The following is a 21,998-nucleotide window of genomic DNA, read 5'->3' as shown; positions in this document are numbered from 1 at the left end:
TGATTTAGTGTCCATGCTGATTGCTCTGGGTGGGCATTTGAAAAGTTACTATTTAGGAATGAGAAATGAAGTAGTTTAGGCAAAGACAGCACTATCTGTTGTTCTCTTGCACTGTCTCTATGTCACATCTTTGATAGCTGAACCTGCTGTCAGCTCTTGAGAGCTGAAACCATGTTGGGCTCTCGGGGGACATACACACATACAGATGGCATTTGGTTAACAGTATTTGGGATGTTTTTCATCTTGCTGATCACACTAGGATACACAGGTGGTCAAAACAAATTGAGCCAGATGATAAAGCATTCAAAATATGTTTTTTACTTGTTTCTTGGGAATATAGGTTATTTTATATATTTTTTATTTTCTTAAACAGACCACCACCATGGACAAACACAACTATCAACAAGTGTCAAATATCTACACTTCTGATAAAGTCCCTCTCAGGTGGCTTGTTGAAACAGGACCAGATGTGTTTTCAAACCTTGTCTTGGTCCTGCTCCCTCTCCGTGGCACAAAGGTGAGTGGAAGTGGGCAGCACCACACCAAAGCCCTGTATGAGAAAGGAAGGGTAACCAGAGAAATCGCACTATGCTGTTTTCTCATTCTCATAGCTGGACCCCCTTCCCCAAGACCTTTACCACAAACCTTAAGAGAAACTATAAAAAAACATGTTGTGTAGGACCTCAAGGAACTCAATATATTGAGCTTGTGCTGGAGGGCAGGATCACCTTTATCCATGCCACTCCTGACAGTTTGGTGTTAAAGCCTCTGCTGCTGGACATCACAGCCTCCTCGAGGTGCCCTGTTCCTCCTTTAACTGAGCAGGAGGGTGCTTTTCTAGGAGGATCCACCTCTTCCTTTTGGTGGCCAGCACTGCACACAGGTGTATTTTGGTGCAATTAACAGTAACCTGCAGGACTGTGGTCTCCAGTGGAAGCCACAGAGGGAGGATGCAGCCCTGGGATGGAGGCACCAGTGCAAAAGGATGCCCTGGGATGAAAGCACATGACTGGCCTTGATGGAGATGAGGGAAAAAGGGAAATACTCTTAACACTCACAGTGGGTGGAAGGCCACTGAGCCTCCAGGAGCTGCCAGCATATGTTGATCTCTTCAGACACGAATCCTGGTCACAAAGCAGGGGGTAGAAATAACCCAAAGCTAGGTTGTTTCAGCATTTTTATTAGACAGTGCTCCACTCAGCAGTTGTACACATGGCCCTGATGCTCCCCTGATCAGTGTACAAACCCTGGGACATTATGCTCTCATGCCACCATGACCCAGGCTGCACAAATCTCCTTTTACAGAAGTGATGCCCAGGAGAAATCCAGGTTCAGAGCAGTGTCCTTGCACTGCCATCACACCAGCCAAGCTGGGAGGTAACTGATTAGGCAACTCCTCTCTGCTTCCCGGTCACCTCCCTGTGCTGCTTGGGTCCTATGAATGATAGGGATGCCTGCTGCTATGTCCACACGAGCCTGAGGCTTCTGACAGGGATGCTCACCCTCAAGGAGATGAGCTTTTCTGCAGTTCAGGCTGTCTTCTGCTGGACTTTCAGAAACCTATGAGGGCTTTGAGGAAACAAGTCAGCCTTCCAGGGCTGGTTCCTACTCCTTGCCCATCCAGGCATTCTCAAGGGGCTCCCTGTGCCACTGGGGCTCAGCTGCCCTGTTCAGGCACGTGTGAGTGTAACCATGCCAGGTTTGGTGGTCCTGCTTTGCCACTGCTGCTCCAAGAGAGTGGCTGTGCTGCCCTGCTATTCTTCCCCTGCCCTTATGGGGCTTGAGGCACTCAGCAGCTCAGCCCTTCAAAGATCAAAACCCATGGCCATATTGGTGCAGGCTGAGGAGCTACTCCCAAACAGCACAGAGCTGTGTGGCTCCATCTGTAAACTTCCCTGAGCTCAGTGTTCAGCTCATGCTCAGTGCTAAGAAATGGTTTACAGAGTCAGGTCCCAATTTTCTGCAAACTGGTGCAGCATCAGCTAAGGACGGAAAAGCAGATTTACTCCCTGCAAGTACCTGATCTGCCTGACTCACCAAAGCCAGTTAACGTAGTGCAGATTTTCCAGTTGGGTGGAGTGCAAATCAAACTACAACAAGCAGTGGCAAGGCATACAAGTGACTCAAATAATTCAGGTTTGGGAAAGCTTATAAAAGAAAACATCTAAGTAACATATATACAGCTAATAGGTTAAACTTCGTCAGAACTCAGTGGCATACATTTCTTTTCCCTTGTTTCTGCTGGTGGGCACCTGGCACCACCTAATACACAAATTTAAATAAAGACTGCAAAATAAACTCTCAAAGCTAAAAAGAGACCACAAAAGCAAGCATGCTTAGCTCACTTTTGGACTGGAGTTTGCCATTGGATGACCAATGGACTAGCAAGGTTTAATGTAAAATGGCAGTGGATTATTTGTCTGTCACTGGAACAAATGCACAGAAGAGCAATACATTGCCTTTGCCTTTAGAGCAGGTAAGTGCAAACTCAGGACAAGCCTCTGGCATGTCAGTTCCAGCTCTGCCAGTTGCAATAAGATATTAAAAATATATGTAAGACTCCACAGTCCATCACATACGCTTCACGTGGCACAGCCCAGATACTGAACCATCTGCTCTCTGGGTGCTAAGAAAGAAAACACTTGAAAACAACTGCCAGGGCAATAGTCTCAGTTTTCCATCTGTTGTTCTCCAAAGGCAGCTAAATTCCTGCAACTATTTGTTAGCACAAAAAGAAGTTAAATAGCCCAAGTTACATTCAATAGAAAACTTCCCAGGAAACGGGATACAGGACCTAGCAAAACTCTGTAGCCAACAAAATACTGTACAGTTCTCCCTGCTCCCACCTGCAGCCCTGAGTTTTTAAGGGACAACAGCAAAAATCTGCATTCTGTCTTTGAAACTAAACAACGTAATGAGACAACTAGAAATGTTAGAGAACTCAGCATGCCCTCAGGAGGATGGATTTACGTCCACTTAGGTGAACAAGGATGAGTCTGGAAAAAGGAGAAAGCAGCCTTGAACTGCGTTTCCAAGTGCAGGAGGACACAGGCAGCAAACTGCCAAGCAGGATTCAGATTTAGAGTTCAAATGCAGGGAACTTGGCCTTGGTAGGCACCAGCAGGTCAGCAAGAAAGTAAATCGTTCCAGCCATTCCTGAGGATGAAAAAAACATATTGTGCTTTAGAGAAATTCTCTTTGGGCACCATTTTTTCTCAGTTATCCAGGGAGTGAATGAGTTATGAAGACAGAAGAAAAAGTCCTAAATAATTTTCAAGGTCTGAGCCCAGGTTTCCCTAGCAACTTTGCTATTTCAGTGGGGAAAAGCATTTTGAAGTTAATCAAATGTTGAAAAGTGATGGAAAACCACAACGGGTCTTTTCCCCACTCCGACTCCCTCCCTTCTGCTTTACTGACCCACAAGTTCAGCACTGGGCAGCTTTGTCAAACTCTGTTCCCTGTGACACTGCTGCCCAAGGTCCTCACTGATGGAACTTCTGTTGTTCCTTGGCCTGCAGTAGCTTGGGGACATTTAGGTTAGCTGGGGAGCTGCTCCTTCAGCAAATACCCACTGATGGCAGATTTGGAGGGAGCTGTTAGCAGGAGACACAAAGTGCCACAGGAACCAACAAGGCCCACAAAAGCAGCCCCTTTTGTTCCTCACCTTTAGAATCAAACTGGAACACTCATGAAGGATTTCAGTCCTTAAAAATGTACAGAGAAGAGACTGTCTGAGAAGCCAGGCTACAAATAACCAAAAGGAGGCCTGTAGCCATGAAAGAATTCCCTTTGAGATCTGTATGCAAAATCTGTGTGGGAGGCCTAAGAGGACCAGACACTCCAGCTAAGACATTAGCCTGTGCTACAGGGAGCCTCAGTGGAGCATGTATTTCGTTTTCCTTGGTGCTGGAACAGCTTAGATCCAGGAGCAAAACACAAGGATATTGCCTAGAGGCTGGGATTACCTTCAAAGAGAGAGAATGGCGTGTCTGGAGTCCGGCACCCATGTTGCCCATAGCTTAAACACCACTCTGCAAACTGAGAAAAGAGATACAGAAAGTTTAAATTTGGTTAAAGGTAAGCCTTGAACAGAAAATACTATCTCTTGTCCTCACATTACACCTTGCAGAGCAAGGCTTCTGAGGGAAATCCCTTCTGTACAGGCTGTCAGACAGTGACTGCACTATTGAAGGAGTACTCTGGTGCAGCTGGTCAGATCTAGCTACATGTCTGCCCCACTAGAAATTTGGTTTCAAAGGCAAAAGCAGTGATGTAGAAGACAGAAGAGATTAAGCCCTTTTTCTGCCTCACACACACTTACCTTGCAGGCCCTGTAGAGGTATTTCATGCTCTGAGTGAGGTTGTACAGTGCCAGGAAGGCATAAGCATTGCCAGCTGTGCCATGGCACAGCCCGTAGCCTTTCTTCAGTAACCCGTGCTGCCAGATCACTTCTGCACACTGCAGGGCATCATTCAGGTACTGCTGCTCCCCAAAGACCTGCAGAGACATAAACAGTTGTCCTTGCTGAGGTAATGTACTCCAAACAAAGCATATCCCTGTGAGATGCAGAGGCTTGGGTGTCCTGCTGAAGTGACTTTGCTATTTACTTTTTAAAGAGATATTTTTGATATCATGAGTGGGGATGTAAGACCATTGGTTCACACACAACTAGTTGTCACCATCCATCACCTGCAACAGGGCAGCCCACACAACTGATGGATATTTTCAGAAACATTTCTCTAGAAGACTAATTTCTGTATCAGTCAGTAGTTCCTGTGGGGTGATTTCAATAACCCACCCTACTTCCAGGCAAGGGGGAAGTCCCAGCATCTTCTGCAGAGGAAGTTCCACATTTAGGGGTCTCTAAAGGGTCTTTGCAAGGTTTCTGGTACCTTGTATGCCTGGAGAAGCATGTAGATTACACCTGGTGCTCCATGGCACCAGTGGACGAGCAGGTCTCTGGTGTCCCCGATACACGGAGGGTAATTCCCAGATGGGAACTTGAGCTGGCAGACATAGTCCACGCTGGGCTTGACTGTGTTGTGCAGCTTTACTTGGCTCACTCCAAAGCCAGGCTAAGAGAGAGAAAACATTTAAATCAGGGAGAATTACCATTCTGTCTGTCCCTTTGTCAACTCTGATTATATTCCCTTTTGCTCCTTGTAAATTAAGTAATTTCTTTGGTTTGGGCTTTCACACTTCACAATTACCCACTCAGTCCCTGGCTGCTCTGCCTTTTGGCAGGGACTTACAGTCCTACTCTTGCATTCCAGAAACAAAAATTGTTCCTAGCATGTCACCTGGTCCTCTAGGCAAGAGAGCTTGCTGCTGCTTTTCCTAAAGATGAGCAGGAATAGCTTCAGGTACCCAGAGCTGAAGTAAGGAGATAAGAGTCTAAAATCAGTATTAAGGATCATTCCTAGCACATAGAGCATCTCAGCCCTTAGCTGCTGGGCCAGCTCAGCCAGGAGGCTGCAATTCTGTATCTTCACAGACATTGCTGGGTAATTTCAAGAGGCTGACTTCACTGCTGACCTCAGACAGAAGCAAAGGAGTGGCTTCAGTGTCCTCTTCCAATGACACTGCCCCACATGAAATCTGTGCAGTTCTAATTTCCAATGGCAGACTGCAATGAGCACTCTCATCTTAGGATCACATTGTTCCCAGGCTGGTAACTGGAAAATTAAAAATCAATACTTCTGCTGTAAAACCATTAGAGATAAAAGATGTTCTCCTCTCCATATTTCACATGCTTTCTTCTCCCAAGGCTTTTTTGTGCATCATGCTTGGCTGCTCCAGGCTCCTTGTGCTTCATACAGCAGAGAAGCAGAAAGCCCATGCAGTATTTTATGGAAGACTTAAAATTATTTAAAACAGCCACTTGGGAACAAGCTCAGGGACTTGGTACAAATTCAGGCTCACAGCACATTGCTGTCTCCCCCGCTCCTTGGCAATAAGCACCTTGCATCCTCCTCTTGCCAAATTTTCTACTTAAAAACCACCAATCATCTCTTCCTCTCTGAGCCACAGAAGCGTTATACTCACAGGACTTCTACTGATCCTGTATATGGGCTTTAACTTTGACAGTCCTGAAGGAAAGCTTAAATGCTTGAAACCTGGTGGCTTCCTTTTCCACCTGCTCTGAGAGTTATGTCTAATAAAAGATTATAGACTATTTCTAGACCAAAACAATTTGCATTGCTCATGGTGCTCTTAATGTTTTAAAAATTCAATGCTATTTATTGCTGCTATTTTTTTAAGTGCTTAAGCACTGCAAATGTATGCATGAAGGGACCCACAGAGGGGAATGATCACCCTCGTTTTTTTCAGAGCCAGAATAGGGAATATTGACAGAGCTCCTGTGAGTTGTGCAAAATAGTGAGAAAGCAACAAAGCAAAGGGGTACTGCATCTGCCAGCCTCTTGTCTTGCTCTGCCTGCTTCAGGCACTACAGAACTCAGTTCCCTTATCAAAGTCCCACCTCTTTCACATTTAGAAACAAGTTTTGCTTTGTATACAAAGGCATTTCTCGCTTTCTTGGTATGAGCAGAGTTTCTTCTACCATGCTTTTCTCTCAGAGATTCTCACTCCAATGATCTGACACTGCTCCAAGTAGCACCTTAGAAAGTGCAGGGAGCCAGCAGATACCAACAAATGTGAATAATTTAGAAGCAATTAACACGAGGGGGAAGCTCAGACCCAGCTGAGCTCCAGGTCTCCATTATGTGACACTGCTGGTTAATGTAGGTCACATTTCTCCACAGATCTCCAAGGTAGGAGATTCAATCTCAGATTTGAAGAAAGCCTTTACAATTGGAAATGCATGATAAACACATGGGTAAGTCCATCAGACAAGAGCTCTTTCCCAGTTTGACATTACCAAGAACAAATTCAAATGCTGTTCCTTATTCAAAGAAATGTGAACAGCTGCTAAGGACCTCTATCCTCACATCTCTTACCTGCATGAGATAGTAGTAAATCCCAGCCAAACCATGGGCTGCTCCCACATAGTACTCCTGGTACCACTCATACATCAGTGGGCTCTTTGCTGTGAAGTTTCTCTTTTTGGCTAAGCTCTCTCCTGAGGCTACAACTGCTTCACAGACCTGTGAAGGGATGGGAACAAATGTGGGTGAGGGAAACGTTGCTGTTTCGGACACAGCAGAGTGAGTATTCTGACATAGAATGAGATTTTTTTTTTCTTCCCAAGCAGAGGGTGGGATTAAATGTATGCCAGTCCAGTACTGCTGATGGATTTACATAGACAGTAAAGGACATGTGGTGCTTTGTCCCTTTGGAAGAAAAGCAGGTTTACCACAATGTGGTTTCTTCCTTATTGCCAGAGTTCTTTACATCTAACATTGATTTTTACCCACGTCAAGATGAGTTGCATGGGAAGAGACAGATAACACACCAGCACAAGGCACAGTACCTGCTGAATGTGACTTTGAGGGATCTTCTCCTCTCCAAAGTGCTTATTGACAAATATCAGTGCAGAGAGATAGCCCATGCGCCCATAGAGGAGCTCATCTGGCACTCGTGGGTCAACCTTGTACAGGTGGAGCAAACTGCAATGAAAAATTCACATGGAGGAGGTGAGGAGACACTCAAAGCCATGTAAACAAACACTAAGACTGGAGCTCAGAGCCCTGGTTCATTCCCTCATGCTGCCTGTGCCCCAGGAGTTGTCAGGCCAGGCTCTGCCTCTCAGCCTTCCAGCTGCAGGAGGTGTGGAATTGCCCCTTCCCTTCTGCCTTTTGTTTGGCTGATTGCTTCACTCTGCTCTGCTCTTCTCAATGCACTCATACTACGTGCTTGGATTTAGAGCACCACCTTGGAAAGCTACTTCGGGGAGAAACCTGGGCTGAAAGAAATGGTCAGCATAAAACTGCTGACTGCTCAGGAAAGGCTCCCTACCATTATCTCCTTGTGACATTACTGGCAAAGCAGACACTGCCAAAAATCACTACTTTCAAAGTAAATGGCTATCCTTTTAATTTGGCTGCTTAAGGAATACTAGAAAGTCAAACTAATGCTAATGGTATGTGGAAAAACCTCATCCCTAATGTTCAAAAGTCCTGATAGAAAAGCCTCTTCCTCTCCATGCCTGCAAATAGCCTGGACTATGCTGTCAGGTGATAAAGAGGTGTCTCCATGAACTAAAAATCTAAGTAAGAGGTGGAGCTTCACATGTTGTTTGACATCAAACTGCTGTGACACATGGAAGAAATATCCTCTAGGGAGAACTGAGCAGCAGTGAGGACAGCTTAGCAAAGTGGGAGTGCTGTGGCTGTCTGAGGACAGCTTGCCTGGCACCAGGCTTTAGCCCACAAGTGCAGAGTGAGGTCTGCTCCAGTCAAGTATTTTCTTTGCCACTTCTCCATTATGATATTGCAAAGCTAGTGATACTCCTCTAGTGCTAACAGAAACTGACAGCACTTCACAGTGATGCTTTGTAGCCCAATTCACTCCTGATGCAATTTTTCCTCTGTTTTACCTCTCATCACACTTCCAGAAAGACTGGATGTCCTTCCCTGTCAGGACAGCAGGTAGCAGTCTGACTGGAATTTGGCTTTATTTTTCTGTTCACCTGTAAGACAGCAATCTGCAAAGTGCCATCACCTTTAAAACACCAGCATAAATGGCTTTAAGGCTGTTCCCTGACTGTTTCCTGCTGTGAAATCAGCCAGGAAAAGCTCTGTGTGTGCTGAGCTTCCCACAGTGTGTGAAGAACAGAAAAGGTGCCTTGGAAGCCTTTGCTCCCTGAGCTCCAGATTTTGTAACAATGTGTTGCAAAGTAAAGAAGCAACCAAATGCTTCAAGTATAGAGGATGCTGGGCTGTGACTTCTCATGGCAGGAAACTCTCCCTTGGCAGTGGACTCCAAGTGAGCAAGGATTTTGAAGGAGAAAGGAGGGAGCAGTGTCTCAATGTGGATGGGCTCTTGTACCACTTGATGTGTGGACTGCTCCATGGAAGAGGCTTTTTTCTCAGAGATTAAACCCAAGAGACAGACTTTCCACCCAAAGCATGGGTTCTTCTCCCAGCTGCAGGAGTTGAAAGGAAAGGCCTGCTGTCTCCTCATGGTGCCTGTCCCAAAGTCCAAGGAAGGAAGATGAAGAGGGTTTCCAAGGAGGTTTTGGCACAGATAGACTATGTCTAGCAGCAGGCTGGCCAGAAGAGAAGCTGCCTGGTGATGTTGTTCAGCTCTGAGATGTAAGGTGAAATAGAAGGAATGGATGGATGCATAAATTGTAATACCAGAGATAGGGATTTTCTCAGTTCTGGATATGATATGTCCTTTTTATGGGGAAATCTGGAGCAACTGGACCTACTGTTCTAATTCTTTGTGCATTACTGCTTTACCCCTAACTGCTTTTCAAGCAGGATCATCAGGGGAGGGAGCCTACCAGGAGTTTCTGCTGTTTTTGAAATGTGGTCATGCATTCAAAAAGAGATGGCTGGGATGCTGCTGGACTGACTGCATGCAGAATGCATTTCTCAGGTGTGTGGGGTGAAGTGGTCTCTGAAAGGAGGAGACACTCCTATTCACATTATCAGCCTATTACCTCATCTGTCAACAACCAGCAGTTTCTGGACAGAGAGAAATCAAGGCAGCTGTAGAGCAAAATGGGATTTTTGTACACGATTGGCTCTGAAAGCAAAGCTTTGACCTTCTGAATTGGTGGGAGGTCAAAGGAAAAAGAGGGCTCCTAGAACATGGCTCAGATTTTTCACAGGCTCTTGGAAAATAGGCTGCCCTGAAACATTAGTCTCTCTAGAGCATAAAAGCACATTTTTTGGTCATGAACTCATTTAGGAAAAAGCAAGCTTCTGTCTCTTCCACTGCAGGTAAAACCTGGCTGATGGATTCTCTCCACTGGCTCTATAAAGATGAAGTGCTTTAAAAGACAGAGGACAAAATGCAGAGACCCTTCTTCTCCACGGCTCTGATAAAAGTGCTCTTTCTATACACTTGCACTGAGCAGCTTAGCAACTGTTCTGTAATTAAACAAAACAGCACACTCAAAAACCATTTCAGAGTTTTGATTAAGGGAGCTACTTCTCAAAGAAATACTCTGTTTTAAAGGAGCATGGTCAGGTTAACTGCTCTGGGAATTGGTGGCAGAGTAAGGACAGTATAACTGTTTATTTGGGAAAGCCACATTTTTTTGTTTTCCTCCTTGCAGATGTATGAAGAAAGCAATTTCCAGTGTTCTCACTTTATTATACCATTAGATGGCAGTGCAAAATTAACCACGAGATTCCATTCTGCCACCAAACCACAGGCAGAACAAGAGGGATGTGGGGAGGGGAAATCTCAGCAACAAAACATGAATTAGGAATTGTTTCTACAACCTGGGACTTATGCACTGACCACAACTGACCAGTTCTGTTTGACAGATTAATTCCCTTTTTGTTAGCAATTATGTTAATCATAGTGAGATTTGCCTCTTTGTCAAAGCAAAATCTAACCTACAGATTATTATCAGAATAAAGAGAGAGTTCTGTCCTCAGACTGTTTGTATGTACAGAAACCAGAAGCCATTCTTAGTTAAGGGAGTGGTAGTTTGGTGTCCAAAGCATACAGACACCTCTGGCTGCCACCTGTGGCTTTTTAAAATTGCTATTATGCATCACTTGCTCATGGCTGTTTAAGGGCAGTCAGCGGTCTGAAGCTCAGGGGTTTTGCCCTTTGTGCTGATCACGTATGAATGGAAACTCTCTACAGGGCTGTTTCTCACCTTAAAACCCATCTCCCTTAACTGAGAAATGCTTGCAACTTCATCTCCTTAACTATTTTCCTTCCTCTGCCACATGCTGATCTATGACTGCTTGTTTGTCCTTTTCTTGTCTTAAGTACCCAACAAAAATACATGTTGCAAACAGTCGAGGAAAGGCAGGAAGTAGAAATAAATGAATCATAACCAGCTGCATTCTGTAATTGAAAGGCATGCTGTCAATCTTAGGTTTAAGTCAAAGACAACTAATAAAGAGCGAGTGGAAGCAAGTACCAAAATTAAATCTAATAATCTTACCACATTTTTCCTTTTCATCAAAATGACTGTAAAGCTAAATTAAAATGTTCTGAAAAAACACCAAACTCCACCTTCTGGAGTTTTTTGTTTTGTTTTTAATTTTGGCACTTTTTTCTTCCTGTGTTTATCAGAATTATTTTTAAGATGGCAATACCAGCTGAACAATATCCTTGCTCCCCAGCCTGCAGGCTGCCATGCAAACGTGTTTGTCCTTAAACGACCTCTTTTACCAGAGCAGAAAAAGTTTGTGCTGCCTTGCTAAGCTACTGGATTATTTCTCACACAAGACTGCAACAAAATGTAGTCACACTTGTGAGAGAGTGCCTCATACAAGCCCAGACCAGCTCTATGATCAAGAGGAAGGTCAGGTCAAAGCCACAAGCAGGCATTTACCGGATGATGCAGTCCTCTGCCTGCTTCTGGTTCTGCAGCTTGTGGTAGATGACAGCAGCCACTGCCAGGGGCCCGGCATCGCCACACAGGAACGTGATGGATCTCCTGGTCATGCACCTCAGGCTCTTCTTCACGTACTCATGGGCCACCTCAAGGTAGGCTGGGTCTCCATACACATCGTACAGGTGCAAATACAGCAAAGCGATGCCTGCAGAAGGAACATAAAGGCTGCATCCACTAGAAATGTTTGCTCTGTTCCTTCCGTGAACCTGAAAGTCTGGCCTGGCCCTCATCTAGGGCATACAGCCTTACAGACAGGGACATAACCCACAGCTTCCTTTCCTGCTTTGGCATCTCCTTGTAACTTGATGCTGCTGGGGAGTGGATGGCAGGTAAAGACAACAGCAGGGTCTGACCCAGGAAGGCCTGGAGAACAGCACAGAATTGCATAAAAAATTATGTACAATTACATACAATTTTAGCAAGGAAAAAAAGATGAGACCTAGACAAACCCACCTAAATCCATACACTGTACCTGTGACTTTGGCTCAACAGGGAAGGGGAAAAAAAATCATCTTTGGGCAGATGGTGACAGAGTAGAACTGAGCTGTCACCCTCTCTATTTTTTTCCCATGTTTAGGGGGTAAGGGGTTGGGTCACTTAGCTTGGACTGGACTTTAAAAAAAGTAACACACCATCAGCACTGAGAAACAGCACCCTTGGATCCAGACATCCTCCTTGACCCTTTTAAATTTTCTTCTATTATTATTTTTTAATTCCTTTCCACCGGGGAGCACTGGCAAGGTTGTTACAGTTCCTGTGGGCATCCTTTCCTGCTGTTGAGCAGGTCCCAAGCCCTACAGCAAGGACTGGTGCACCCTAGAGAAAAGAGACTTGTCCAATTCTCCTCTGCAGCACATCAGTCATGAGATCAGCCCTTGTCTGAAACAAAAACAGCTGCCTGGAACACTGGAAAAGGCTGCATGGTCCTCACTAGAGGTTTCCAATGGCCTGGCCAGCTACAGAAACAATTCTGCTACTGAGCAGTCACATCAATTGCTGTCCTTTGCCTCACTGTCTTTACCCAGCTCTTGCAGCTTTTAGTAGGTAAATGAGGACTTCTCAGTAAGTCTGTGCCTGAGAGGTCTGTCACACTTGAACCATCCTTCTGATCTGGGAGCCATCCTCAAATCTGCATTTAAGAAAGCTACTGGCCTACATCACTTTGAGAAGAGCTTATTTCTCCCCTTAACAAAAACCATTTCTAAGAAGACTCAGGTCCTGCATTAAGCCTAAATTAATAGAGTCAGTCTCTGCAGATTTTGATGTGTTAAGGTCAAGGGGGCAAGCGTGCTGCAAAATTACAGTCCAAGGTACTGAGGACAATTTCAAACTTGGATAATTTTCTCATTTTGCATGGGTAATCTCCAAAGCTTCATGTTACAGACAATTCAATTCCACATGTACATTATGTATAAAATTTCCATTTCCTGCTGAAGCTAATAACCTTGTCCTCTCTCTAAGCAATTCAGTGCTAGCAGCTCTAGAGAGAGCTCAGCTGTACAGTGCCATCACTCAAGTCTGTGAGGATGTGGATATGAAGCCCTTCTTTAAAGGGGAACCCTCCTTTTCTGGCTAGAAAATGTCAAGTGACTCTCCTTGATTTATTTAGTACCTAGCACATCTTCTAGACTTATTAGCCTGATAGCTGTCTGAGCACAGCTTGCACTCTTGACTTATCTGCTTTAATATACAACTTTTAGCTTTGTAAGTAGTTTCTATTCCTACTGCCATCGTACCACCCTAATTATGCACATAAATACCCTGCCAAGACCACTGCAAGGACTGAATTCTTAGAAAGTAAATCTCAGCATTGTTTTCCTCTGATTTCTTTGCCTCTCCTCTTTTAAAACATTTCTCACCCTCATTCCTCCCAGGCCCAAGCACCTTTGGAAGGACTCCAAAAAAACACTGACCTGTACTAAAGGATGGAGTTGCTTTCCCAAAACATTCCCTTTTTATTTAAAACCAAAAGGTCTTATAAACTGCATCTAAAGCCAGTTTCTTAATTCATTCCTGTTGTTGTTTGATACTGGCAATATGCCAGGCACCCACGAAAGCTGTTTGCCGTTCTGTTACAGCTGGGCAGAGGAGAGGGGAAAAAATTAATGAAGGGCTTATGTGTTGAGATAAGGATTGGGAGAAAAAAAACACTCTAAGGGCAAAACAGATTGGAATTTAAAGGTATAAAGTAACTTTATTATTAACAGAGGAGGATAATGAGAAGTAAAATAAGCTTTTGAAACACATTTTTTCCCCCTAGCCCCTCCCTCCTTCCCATTGACAGCACAGGGAGACAGGGCAGGGGGGGTTTGGTCAGGTCATCACTCAAGATCTTCTGTTCACTCAGGGAGAGGAATCTTTCCTCTGCTGTGCTGTGGGGTCCCTCCCAGGGGCAAACAGTCATTCCAAAAGTGCTGTGGCACGGGTCACTTGTCCATGGGGTATAGTCTTTTAAGGACAGGCTGCTCCAGCCTGGAAGCAAAGGCCCTCTCTCTGTCTAGCTCTGCAAGCAGGAGCCTTCTTGCTCTATTTGGGTCTCCCACTGGATCACAGCTTGCTCTGGCATCCACCCACTCTGCTGTGAGCACTTTTCTCACAGGCTGCAAGTGGATCTCTGCATCCCCCGTGGACTTCATGCATCACAGGGGCACAGCTTGGTTCTCACCATGACCTGCAGACGAATCTCAGCTCTGACGCTTGAGGCACCTCCTCCCCCTCTTTCTTTCCACTGGCCTTGGTGCTGCCATGATTTTGCCCACACGTCCTCACTTCCTGACTAGAAGAAAAACTGCTGCTCATAGGTACCACTGCCAACAAGTTCCACTAATTCAAAGATCCCTGCAGGATCCTGTAGGGCGGAGAAGTTCATCTGTCTGGGTTCTGTGTCGGGGAATTGCTCATCATGCTTTCACTGCCAGCCAGGCAGTGGCAGCTGCAGCGTTGCTGGTGCTGTTCAATGACTTTACTCATGCAGGGTATTGGGAAGGAGAAGCTGCCCCTGGCCCTGCCCTTTCACCTGCAGCACTGCTGGCTTAGGGGCGGCCAAGGCAGGCAGCACTTGGCACAGGCTGTGCTGAAATGGTGGCAGCCCATGGTGATGTATTGCTGCAGGCTGTGCCAGGCATGCAGTGCCTCCCCACCCCTGGGGGAAAAACTGTGCCTGTGCTGTTTTGATTTTCTTCTTAAGCATGTCACCACAGAGGAGTTACTAACCTCTGTAATTGGGCCAGCAGCGTGTTCATCTTCAGAGCCATCAGAGATTGGCTCTGAAGCTTCTAGCAGCTTCTCACAGAAGCTACCCCTGTGGCCCTCACCTGCTGCCAAAAAATCGGGCCATGCCAGATCAGCACAGTTCCTCAAGGAATTCCTTACTCCCAAACTGATCAGAAGGGGCAAGCAGTGCTGCCTTCAGCTTGCTGGTCACTCTGTTGCCATCTGTGAGCCCCAGAGGGGGGAAGGCAGCAGAGGAGGGCATGAAGAGGCAATGCTGACAGGTGAATGTAGAGAGATACAGAACACAGTCCCCTGGGTTTAACCTGTGTGCCAAAGGCAGGCAGAGTATTTCAGAGGCAGTGCAGGTTAGAGACAAGAGTATCCACGAGGTGACCTTGGTTCAGTTGAGGCAGTGCTGCTCTGCAGAAGCTCTTCCACAGCTCTGCCCCATTCCCCCTCCAATATCCTCCTCACCCTAAGTGACTGGGTAGGTTTGTGACTGGGTGTTTGTCTGGCACACTTTAAGTGATATACAAACATGGCATCACCAGACACATGGAACTAGGTGGGCTGTGGATCTGCTCCCTTTCTGTGTGCCCTCCAAGTTGGTGTTCAGTGTCCCACTTGGAAATGTGACCTAATTTAATGACCTCTGATTGTTTCCAAGCAGAACTGCCATACAGTGGCTGCCTGTGGCCTGCTACTGCCAAAGATATCTGGGCTTTCATCTGTTGATTGTTTACTGCTGGACCTTCTTCTCAGATGTCCAAGTTTTTTGCTTCTTTCCCCTGCTGCAGAGGCAAATGAGCTGGGGAATGCCTCAGAGAGTCCTTGATGGCACAGGGCTGCACTGAGCATGTGCTACTGACAGACCAGCAGGGCTCTGATGGCTGAAACAGCACCCTCCAGCATGCAGAAAGCCAATACACTGGAGCTGAGTGTCAATGCCCAAGATGCTTGCTAACTGCAGGGAATCAGGAGGCCAAGGTCAATTCTGTATGTCTCACAAAGCCTGCTTAGTCGACACCTTCAGAAGGACAGTAAACAACACCTCTCTCCTCTCACCTTCCTGTACAGAAGGTGCAGAGGGCTACCTTGCACTAGAGATTTGAGTGGGGCAGTGGAGGACATGCTGTACATAGCAGAAATGGAATTGTTTGCACCAGCTGGCTTGTGCTGACGCCCCGACTTCAGCAACCATTTCAAGAGAGCAGCAGGGCTGGAAATACCAGGAAAAGTCTTGCTAGTGAGCTAAAGCTTTGCAGTAGGCAGAAAGAGCATCTCATCCATGTGACCATTCTGTTGATGGAAGAGAAGCTGTGTCTCAACTTCTCTGCAAGTTTAGACTTGCTCTTTCGTTGGACTGCAAGCAGTCTGTTTTGCAAGCAAGTTATGCCATTAGACTGTTCTGAACATGCCTCCTTGCCCAGCAGGAGCTGAGCTGTGCTGCTTATACCGAGGAAAGGAGGTTGCAACAAAAGAATATTTTGTTCCAAACCCACCAACTAGAGTCATAAAGACCTCAGAGATCTTGCATTAATTGAGGGCAGTAAGTCAGCCAGCAGCCTCAAAGCAGGATGTGATGTCAAACACAGAGGGAAGAAGCAGAAACCTATCTCTGCAGTGATGAAGCCTGATGGTTTCTTGTGAGACAGCTGATGCCATTTGATCAAGTCAGGCATGGGGTAAAAGAGCATGGATGGCCCAGCTTTATGGCCCAGCTGAAAGGATAATTAGTATCTTTCCTGGTGCAGACACATGGGACCTTGCACTCCTAAATGCACGCCAAAGCCATTCTGCACACAACACTGAGACATCTCTGCAAGCCCATGTCCAGAACTGGTTGGGGAGCCAGTTTGCAGCTTATCTTCCTAGTGCACTGTGGGACACTGGATGATTATCCAGGATGCCTAAGCATTTATCCTGCCACAAAACCTGGGTAACAGAGCTTCTTCTGTAAAATGTTTTACCCCATCACAAAATCCTAAAACAGGTTAGGTTAGCAGGGACCAGTAGTGATCTGCTCCAACCCTCTGAAAAGAAGGTCAGCCTCAAATTTGCATGCCATTTCTCTGGTTTTTGTCCAGTCAAACACTATCTCCAAGAACAGAAATTTCACAAAAACTACCCACCAAGCATTTGGCAGGAATGTGGTTTATGTGAGTGACCCAAGGCACTCTATTATCTCTCAGCAAATGCAGCCTCACTTTCTCTTGTTCTCTAGGGATTATCCGAGGATTTCCATTTTTCTGAACAGGACTAAAAGGGACATAAGTTCTCTGGGTTCTGAGGTTAAAACAAACATATTGCACTAAAGTGAATGAAAAGTGTTTTTCCAGAAACTTTCCTGAACTGGTTCAGTTGTAATTTCATTCTCACATGGCTTTCCTTTCAAAAGACAACTGAGCCCTGGTCCTTGTCCCTACTTGCCAATGGGCCAGCCAAAAGCTGTGGATGGGGCAGGCCAGCTGGACTCACTGGGCAGTTTCAGAGGCTTTCCAGTGCTGAAAGCCACGACTAAGGCATTGCCAGAGAAGGGAATGCTGGCATGGGAAACAAATTCCAAATGCACTACCATAGTGTGGAGAAAAGTCAATCTCTCCCTTATAAACTTCATCATCTCAGAAGGAGGCACCAGTTCAGTAGGCAGTGGGCTCAGCCTGTGCAGTCAGCTGGTGAAAGCAGTGAATTTCCTTCCATTCCCTTTCCATCATCTGTGCTCCCATCCAAGACAGTCTTTAAAGCAGGGCCTTTTGCATTATCACAAGCACCAACAGGCATATACGTATCCCTCAGCAACTTTGTGCTAATCTGTTTGAGAATGGATGAGGCCTCTGTGCTTCTACCAGGACCTGAACTGCTTCTAACTCAGAATTAGCTTAGGGCAGTTCAGCTTTCCTCAGTCAAAACTGCGATACCAGTGAAACAGGTTAGGGAAAAAACTCTTCCAGCAGTCTCCCTAAACTGATGAAAAGCCAAAGCAGAACACAACAGCTGAGGCTGGTCTGTACCCAGGCACGTACCAGGTGCTCCTATGGGGCCCTGATCTCTATGGGGAACTGAATGAGAACGTAACAAGCTGATTCAAATGTATTTTGAGGGCATTCAGCCATACACTGGATAATCTTGTTCCAAAGTGTGCTTTCACTGCCTCTGAACTGAAAATCTGAGTCCTTCCCTCCCTCTGCTCCAAGTTCACGTGCCAAGAAGCCTTGGCTTCCCTGGCACAAAGTGCACACTGGGGGAACAGGACTCTGTCAAATGTGCTGGGAAAGAAACGAGCCCCAAAGTAAAATGCCAGCATATGCTGAGTATTACTGAGTGTAATGTAGTACACTCCAGTATGTTACATTTCGCACAGAGCTTGTGCCAAGGGAGCCATATTTCAGATCTCCCTTATTAGTGGTCACGAGAGTGAGGGTTGATTTTAGACTGCTGGGCAATGATTCACATGAGGAGATACTCAACAAGCCTTTCCTACACAAGCAATTACAGGAAAAAGCCGCTGCCTTGGCCCAATTAATTTTGTCTCTGGAAGCCAGCTCAGAATAAATTAATACAGCTAGAATTGGAAAAGAAGGTAAGGTGACAAAGTCATAGGGTAACATCTGCCAACTTCACCATGCTGGCTGTGACTTCCAGGAAATCCATCCATGGATTTTTTTTTTCCTACTAGCCAAGGCAAGAAGGCTGTGTGCCCATTGAGGAATGATCTCTAGGAAGAAAAGGGAAGAATTCCTCTTGAGAAACTCCCTTCCAAACAAAAACAAGCTGAAATCCTACCAGAGTTCTCAACCACTGTTTCATAACTGCAGTCACTTTCCAACAAGAAGCACCTTAGGACCACCTTAGGAAAGGGAACATGGCCTCTGGGGAAAAGTGTTTTCCTTCTCTTCAAAGACTTTGAGAGTACTCCTACCATCAACTCTCCTCCTGCTTCGTCTCCTGAATCTTCTGGCCGAAGGCAGACTCTGCAATCATGACTGAAGACCACCTTTACCCAAGCAGTGCTTTTCATCAGAGGGGACCTCAGTGCAGGATCACACTGACTGGAAAACTGAGCATGTCTCCCAAGGTGAAATCAGCCAGCACTCAGCAGAAATGTATAAATTTACTGGCAGCACGAGCAGAGTGCTGCCAAGACAGCAGCTGATGAAATCAATGTTCTCCCACGCTGGAATTTAATACTGTATCCTAGCATTTCTAAAGAACTACTCCTGAGTGCTCTTGGTGCCTGCCTGCCTTACTAGAATTTTGAAGTAGACATTTCTAGCACTGCTGTCATCAAGCTGCAATGCTAGTTTAGCACCAACACAGTGAACACCGCTCTCTCAAGCAAACTGTTGGCATTAAGTTCCAAAGCACCCACACACAAGCCAACCACACCCAGATTATACTGTAGAAAGTTGCCATTTAAGGTTGCAGTATACTGCCAAAAAAAAAAGAAGCAGCACTCAAAAAAATCTTGCAGCAAGCATGAGATTAATTTCAACTACCCTAGGGTCTCTGCAAAGGGCCTGGCAGAGCACAGAAGGCAAGAGAGGTGAAAAAGCACACAGCAGCAGCTGAAGATGGGGCACAGGGAAAGGCGTGTCCTCCCTGGCAACAGTGGGTAGAAACATGGAGGGAAAGGTGGGGCACACTCCCAAGGAAGGAAAAACAGACTGAAAATGCGGAATAGGAGAAAGATGAGCTCCTGGAAGCTTTGCACACGAGTTAGTATGAGAAAGGCTTCCACACTTTGTTATACTCACATTAGTATTTCTGCTCCTTCTGACAGGCACTGGAGCAAAACTAGCGCTCACTAAGTAGAGTGGCACTACCTGGGGAAAAGGAATGGAGCAATCTGCCAATCAGACAAGGTCATCAGATAAAATTCAGCCTGAATAGAAAAGATAGACATTATCTCAGGCCATTGAGCTCACTGCTGCCAGATGCAAGGACTCCTTGCAGGTAAATGACCTACCACGTACACCTGCCCTCATGGAGCACTGGATGGAGCACTGGTTTTGTTGTCACCAGCCCCACCGTGGCTGGATTTGGAGCTGTCCCTTTGCAGGCTCCCATGTCTACTCCCAAGCAAGTGCTGGCTTTCTTCATCGTGTAAGTTCAGCACTATTAACCAAGACTAAACCCAACCCTGCCCTATGGCACTGTGGTCTTCCCTCTGCAGCACGAAACCCTTCAAGAATGGGGAGTCCAGAGAAAGACATCCCCTTGCTCTAGTGGAGTAAAGCACGCAGAAGAAGTACCACTCTTGACATGGACATACAGTGAGCATTCCAGTGGCCAGATCCCCACGGTCAGCCGGGACCTGGCCCAGGGAGCTCCTGCTCCACGGGGTCCAGCCCTACCTGTCCAGCCCGTGTAGGCGGTGCAGTCGTGCGGGTCGGCCGACTTGAGGCCCCTCTCCATCTGCTGCAGCAGCTCCCTGATCTTGTTATTTAGCCGCTGCGTGAACTCGGGGGTCAGCTGTGGAGACAAAACCCACCAAACGTGACGGCAAGGCCAGCGGGCGGGCGGGCAGCGCTACACGGGGCACACCCGGCGGGGGCACGGCCGGGGAGCCGCGTCTGTGACCTGACGGGTCTCTGTGGGGCAGATCCCCGCAGCCGCCTCGCCTCGCCCCGGCCCCGCTCACCCGCCCGGCCGCGTCGAAGTAGCTGGTGGCCAAGGACTTGTCATAGTCGGCGTAGGGGTTCGGCAGCGCCCGCTGCGCCATCATGGTCCCGCTCGGCTGGGCTCGGCTCCGCTCGGCTGGGCTCGGCTCGGCTCGGCTCGGCTCGGCTCGGCTCGGCCGCGGCCCGCCCCGGCTCCGCCCCGGAAGGCGCCGCTGCCGCCGCTTGCCCCTTCCCGCGCCGGGGCGGGCTCAGGGCTCAGGGCCCGCGGGCTGGGGATGAGCGGGGTGGGGACAGTGTCCAGGCGATCCTGTGCGGGTCAGGGGCTGCGCCTGCTCTAGAGAGCCCTGTGGAGTTAAGGGCCCTTGCTGCTGACCATGTAGGGCCGCATGTAGCTGATCTTCAAGGGGTCGATTGCAGCTGGCCCTATGGGCTTTAGGGACCCGTTGGTGGTGGGTCTGTCTGCTTTAGGGAGCCCTTCAGGTCCCTTCAGGTCCCTCGCAGCTGGTCTTGTGGGGCTTAGCGACACTGTAAGGCTGAGGGTAACTGTTTCAGCCTGGTTTAGGGAGCCCTATGAGGTTTTGTGTGGCTTTGTGGTGTTTAGGAGCCCGTGTGGGGGTCCCTGTGGGGTTCGGTTCAGTCGGCTGCACGAAGCTCGGAGGCCCTGTGGGGCTAGAGGCCCTTGCACCAGCCTTGAGCGGATGGGCACCACGAGGGTTTGGCATTGAGAGGGTCAGCTCAAGGAGAATGTGCTGAGTCCTGATCCCCTCACCAGTATTTGCTCACTTGGGGTGGGACCCAGCCTGGATGGGGGGCAGGGGCTCATCCTTGCTGCCCCTTGCTGAGCTGCCTCATCTCCCCTGTGTTGGCTGAGCTACATCATCCTCGTGGAGAGGTTAGGCCCCATGACTCATAGGCCTGAGCAGTGCTTTTCCTCCCAAGTGTAACATAACTGTGCTGCTGGGGGTCTCCTTGCTGTCACCGTGGGGCAGTGTGTCCCTGTGCAGCCATCTGGGTACAGTGTCCTTTGTGCTGCCAGGTAACATTAATTGGCCTGACGTGTCCTTGTGTGCTGTATTCCTCAATCCAGGCCTTGCTGTTGGTGTAACACTGTGCCCAGCCCCCTTTCTTCTGACCCTATGGACCTGAGATGAGTTGTGATGTCCCTGATTGAGGTGTGGCTTGCTGAAGGTACAGCTTTGGGGCTCCCCAGCACTTCTAGCACTGTGGGCTTGTGTGTGTGTGTCAGGGAAGCACAAAGGGCTGAGCTTGAAACTCTTGCTGCCTTGTCAAGGTCTAAGTGCAGTGACACTGCCCCTTGTAGGAGCTGAATCCATCTGGGTGGGTTTAGGGGAAACCGCTGCTCTGAGAATTTACATATTGGTGACTGCAAACACCCTGAGAATACATTAGGCTGCTGCATTCATGCCTGTGACAGTTGTATTATATAAGGGATTCTGGTTTTCTGTCCATATGTCCATTTTTTATTACAACCAATAAAATTGGACCTCAAAGAAAAAAAGTAAATTATTTCACAATATAGTGAGAAACAAGCATAAAAAAGGGAATTGCAATTATGTTTGCTTTCAGGTTTTTTTCACTCAGCTGTTGCTTGTTTAGTGAATTTCAATCATGTAAACATTGCCTTGCATTCAAGGCAGGGAGATGGACT

At 47.1% G+C, this 21,998-nt stretch overlaps 1 protein-coding gene across 1 annotated transcript; it reads right to left on the bottom strand.

The window, feature by feature from the left end:
• Positions 1-429: 429 nt before the first annotated feature.
• On the bottom strand, positions 430-20,470 carry LANCL1 (LanC like glutathione S-transferase 1). Its single transcript, XM_083865040.1, has 9 exons — positions 20,350-20,470; positions 20,063-20,180; positions 11,433-11,640; positions 7,434-7,569; positions 6,961-7,107; positions 4,894-5,076; positions 4,322-4,498; positions 3,966-4,038; positions 430-3,156 (listed from the first exon to the last, which is right to left on the bottom strand). The coding sequence occupies exons 1-9, from the start codon at positions 20,431-20,433 to the stop codon at positions 3,080-3,082; spliced, it is 1,203 nt and encodes a 400-aa protein (XP_083721166.1). The 5' UTR covers positions 20,434-20,470; the 3' UTR covers positions 430-3,079.
• Between the last annotated feature and the right edge of the window lie 1,528 nt (positions 20,471-21,998).

The sequence above is a fragment of the Zosterops lateralis genome (assembly GCF_965231275.1).
Source record: "Zosterops lateralis genome assembly, chromosome: 7".
Classification (NCBI taxonomy): domain Eukaryota; kingdom Metazoa; phylum Chordata; class Aves; order Passeriformes; family Zosteropidae; genus Zosterops; species Zosterops lateralis.
This window is presented reverse-complemented; position numbering and strand designations above follow the sequence as displayed.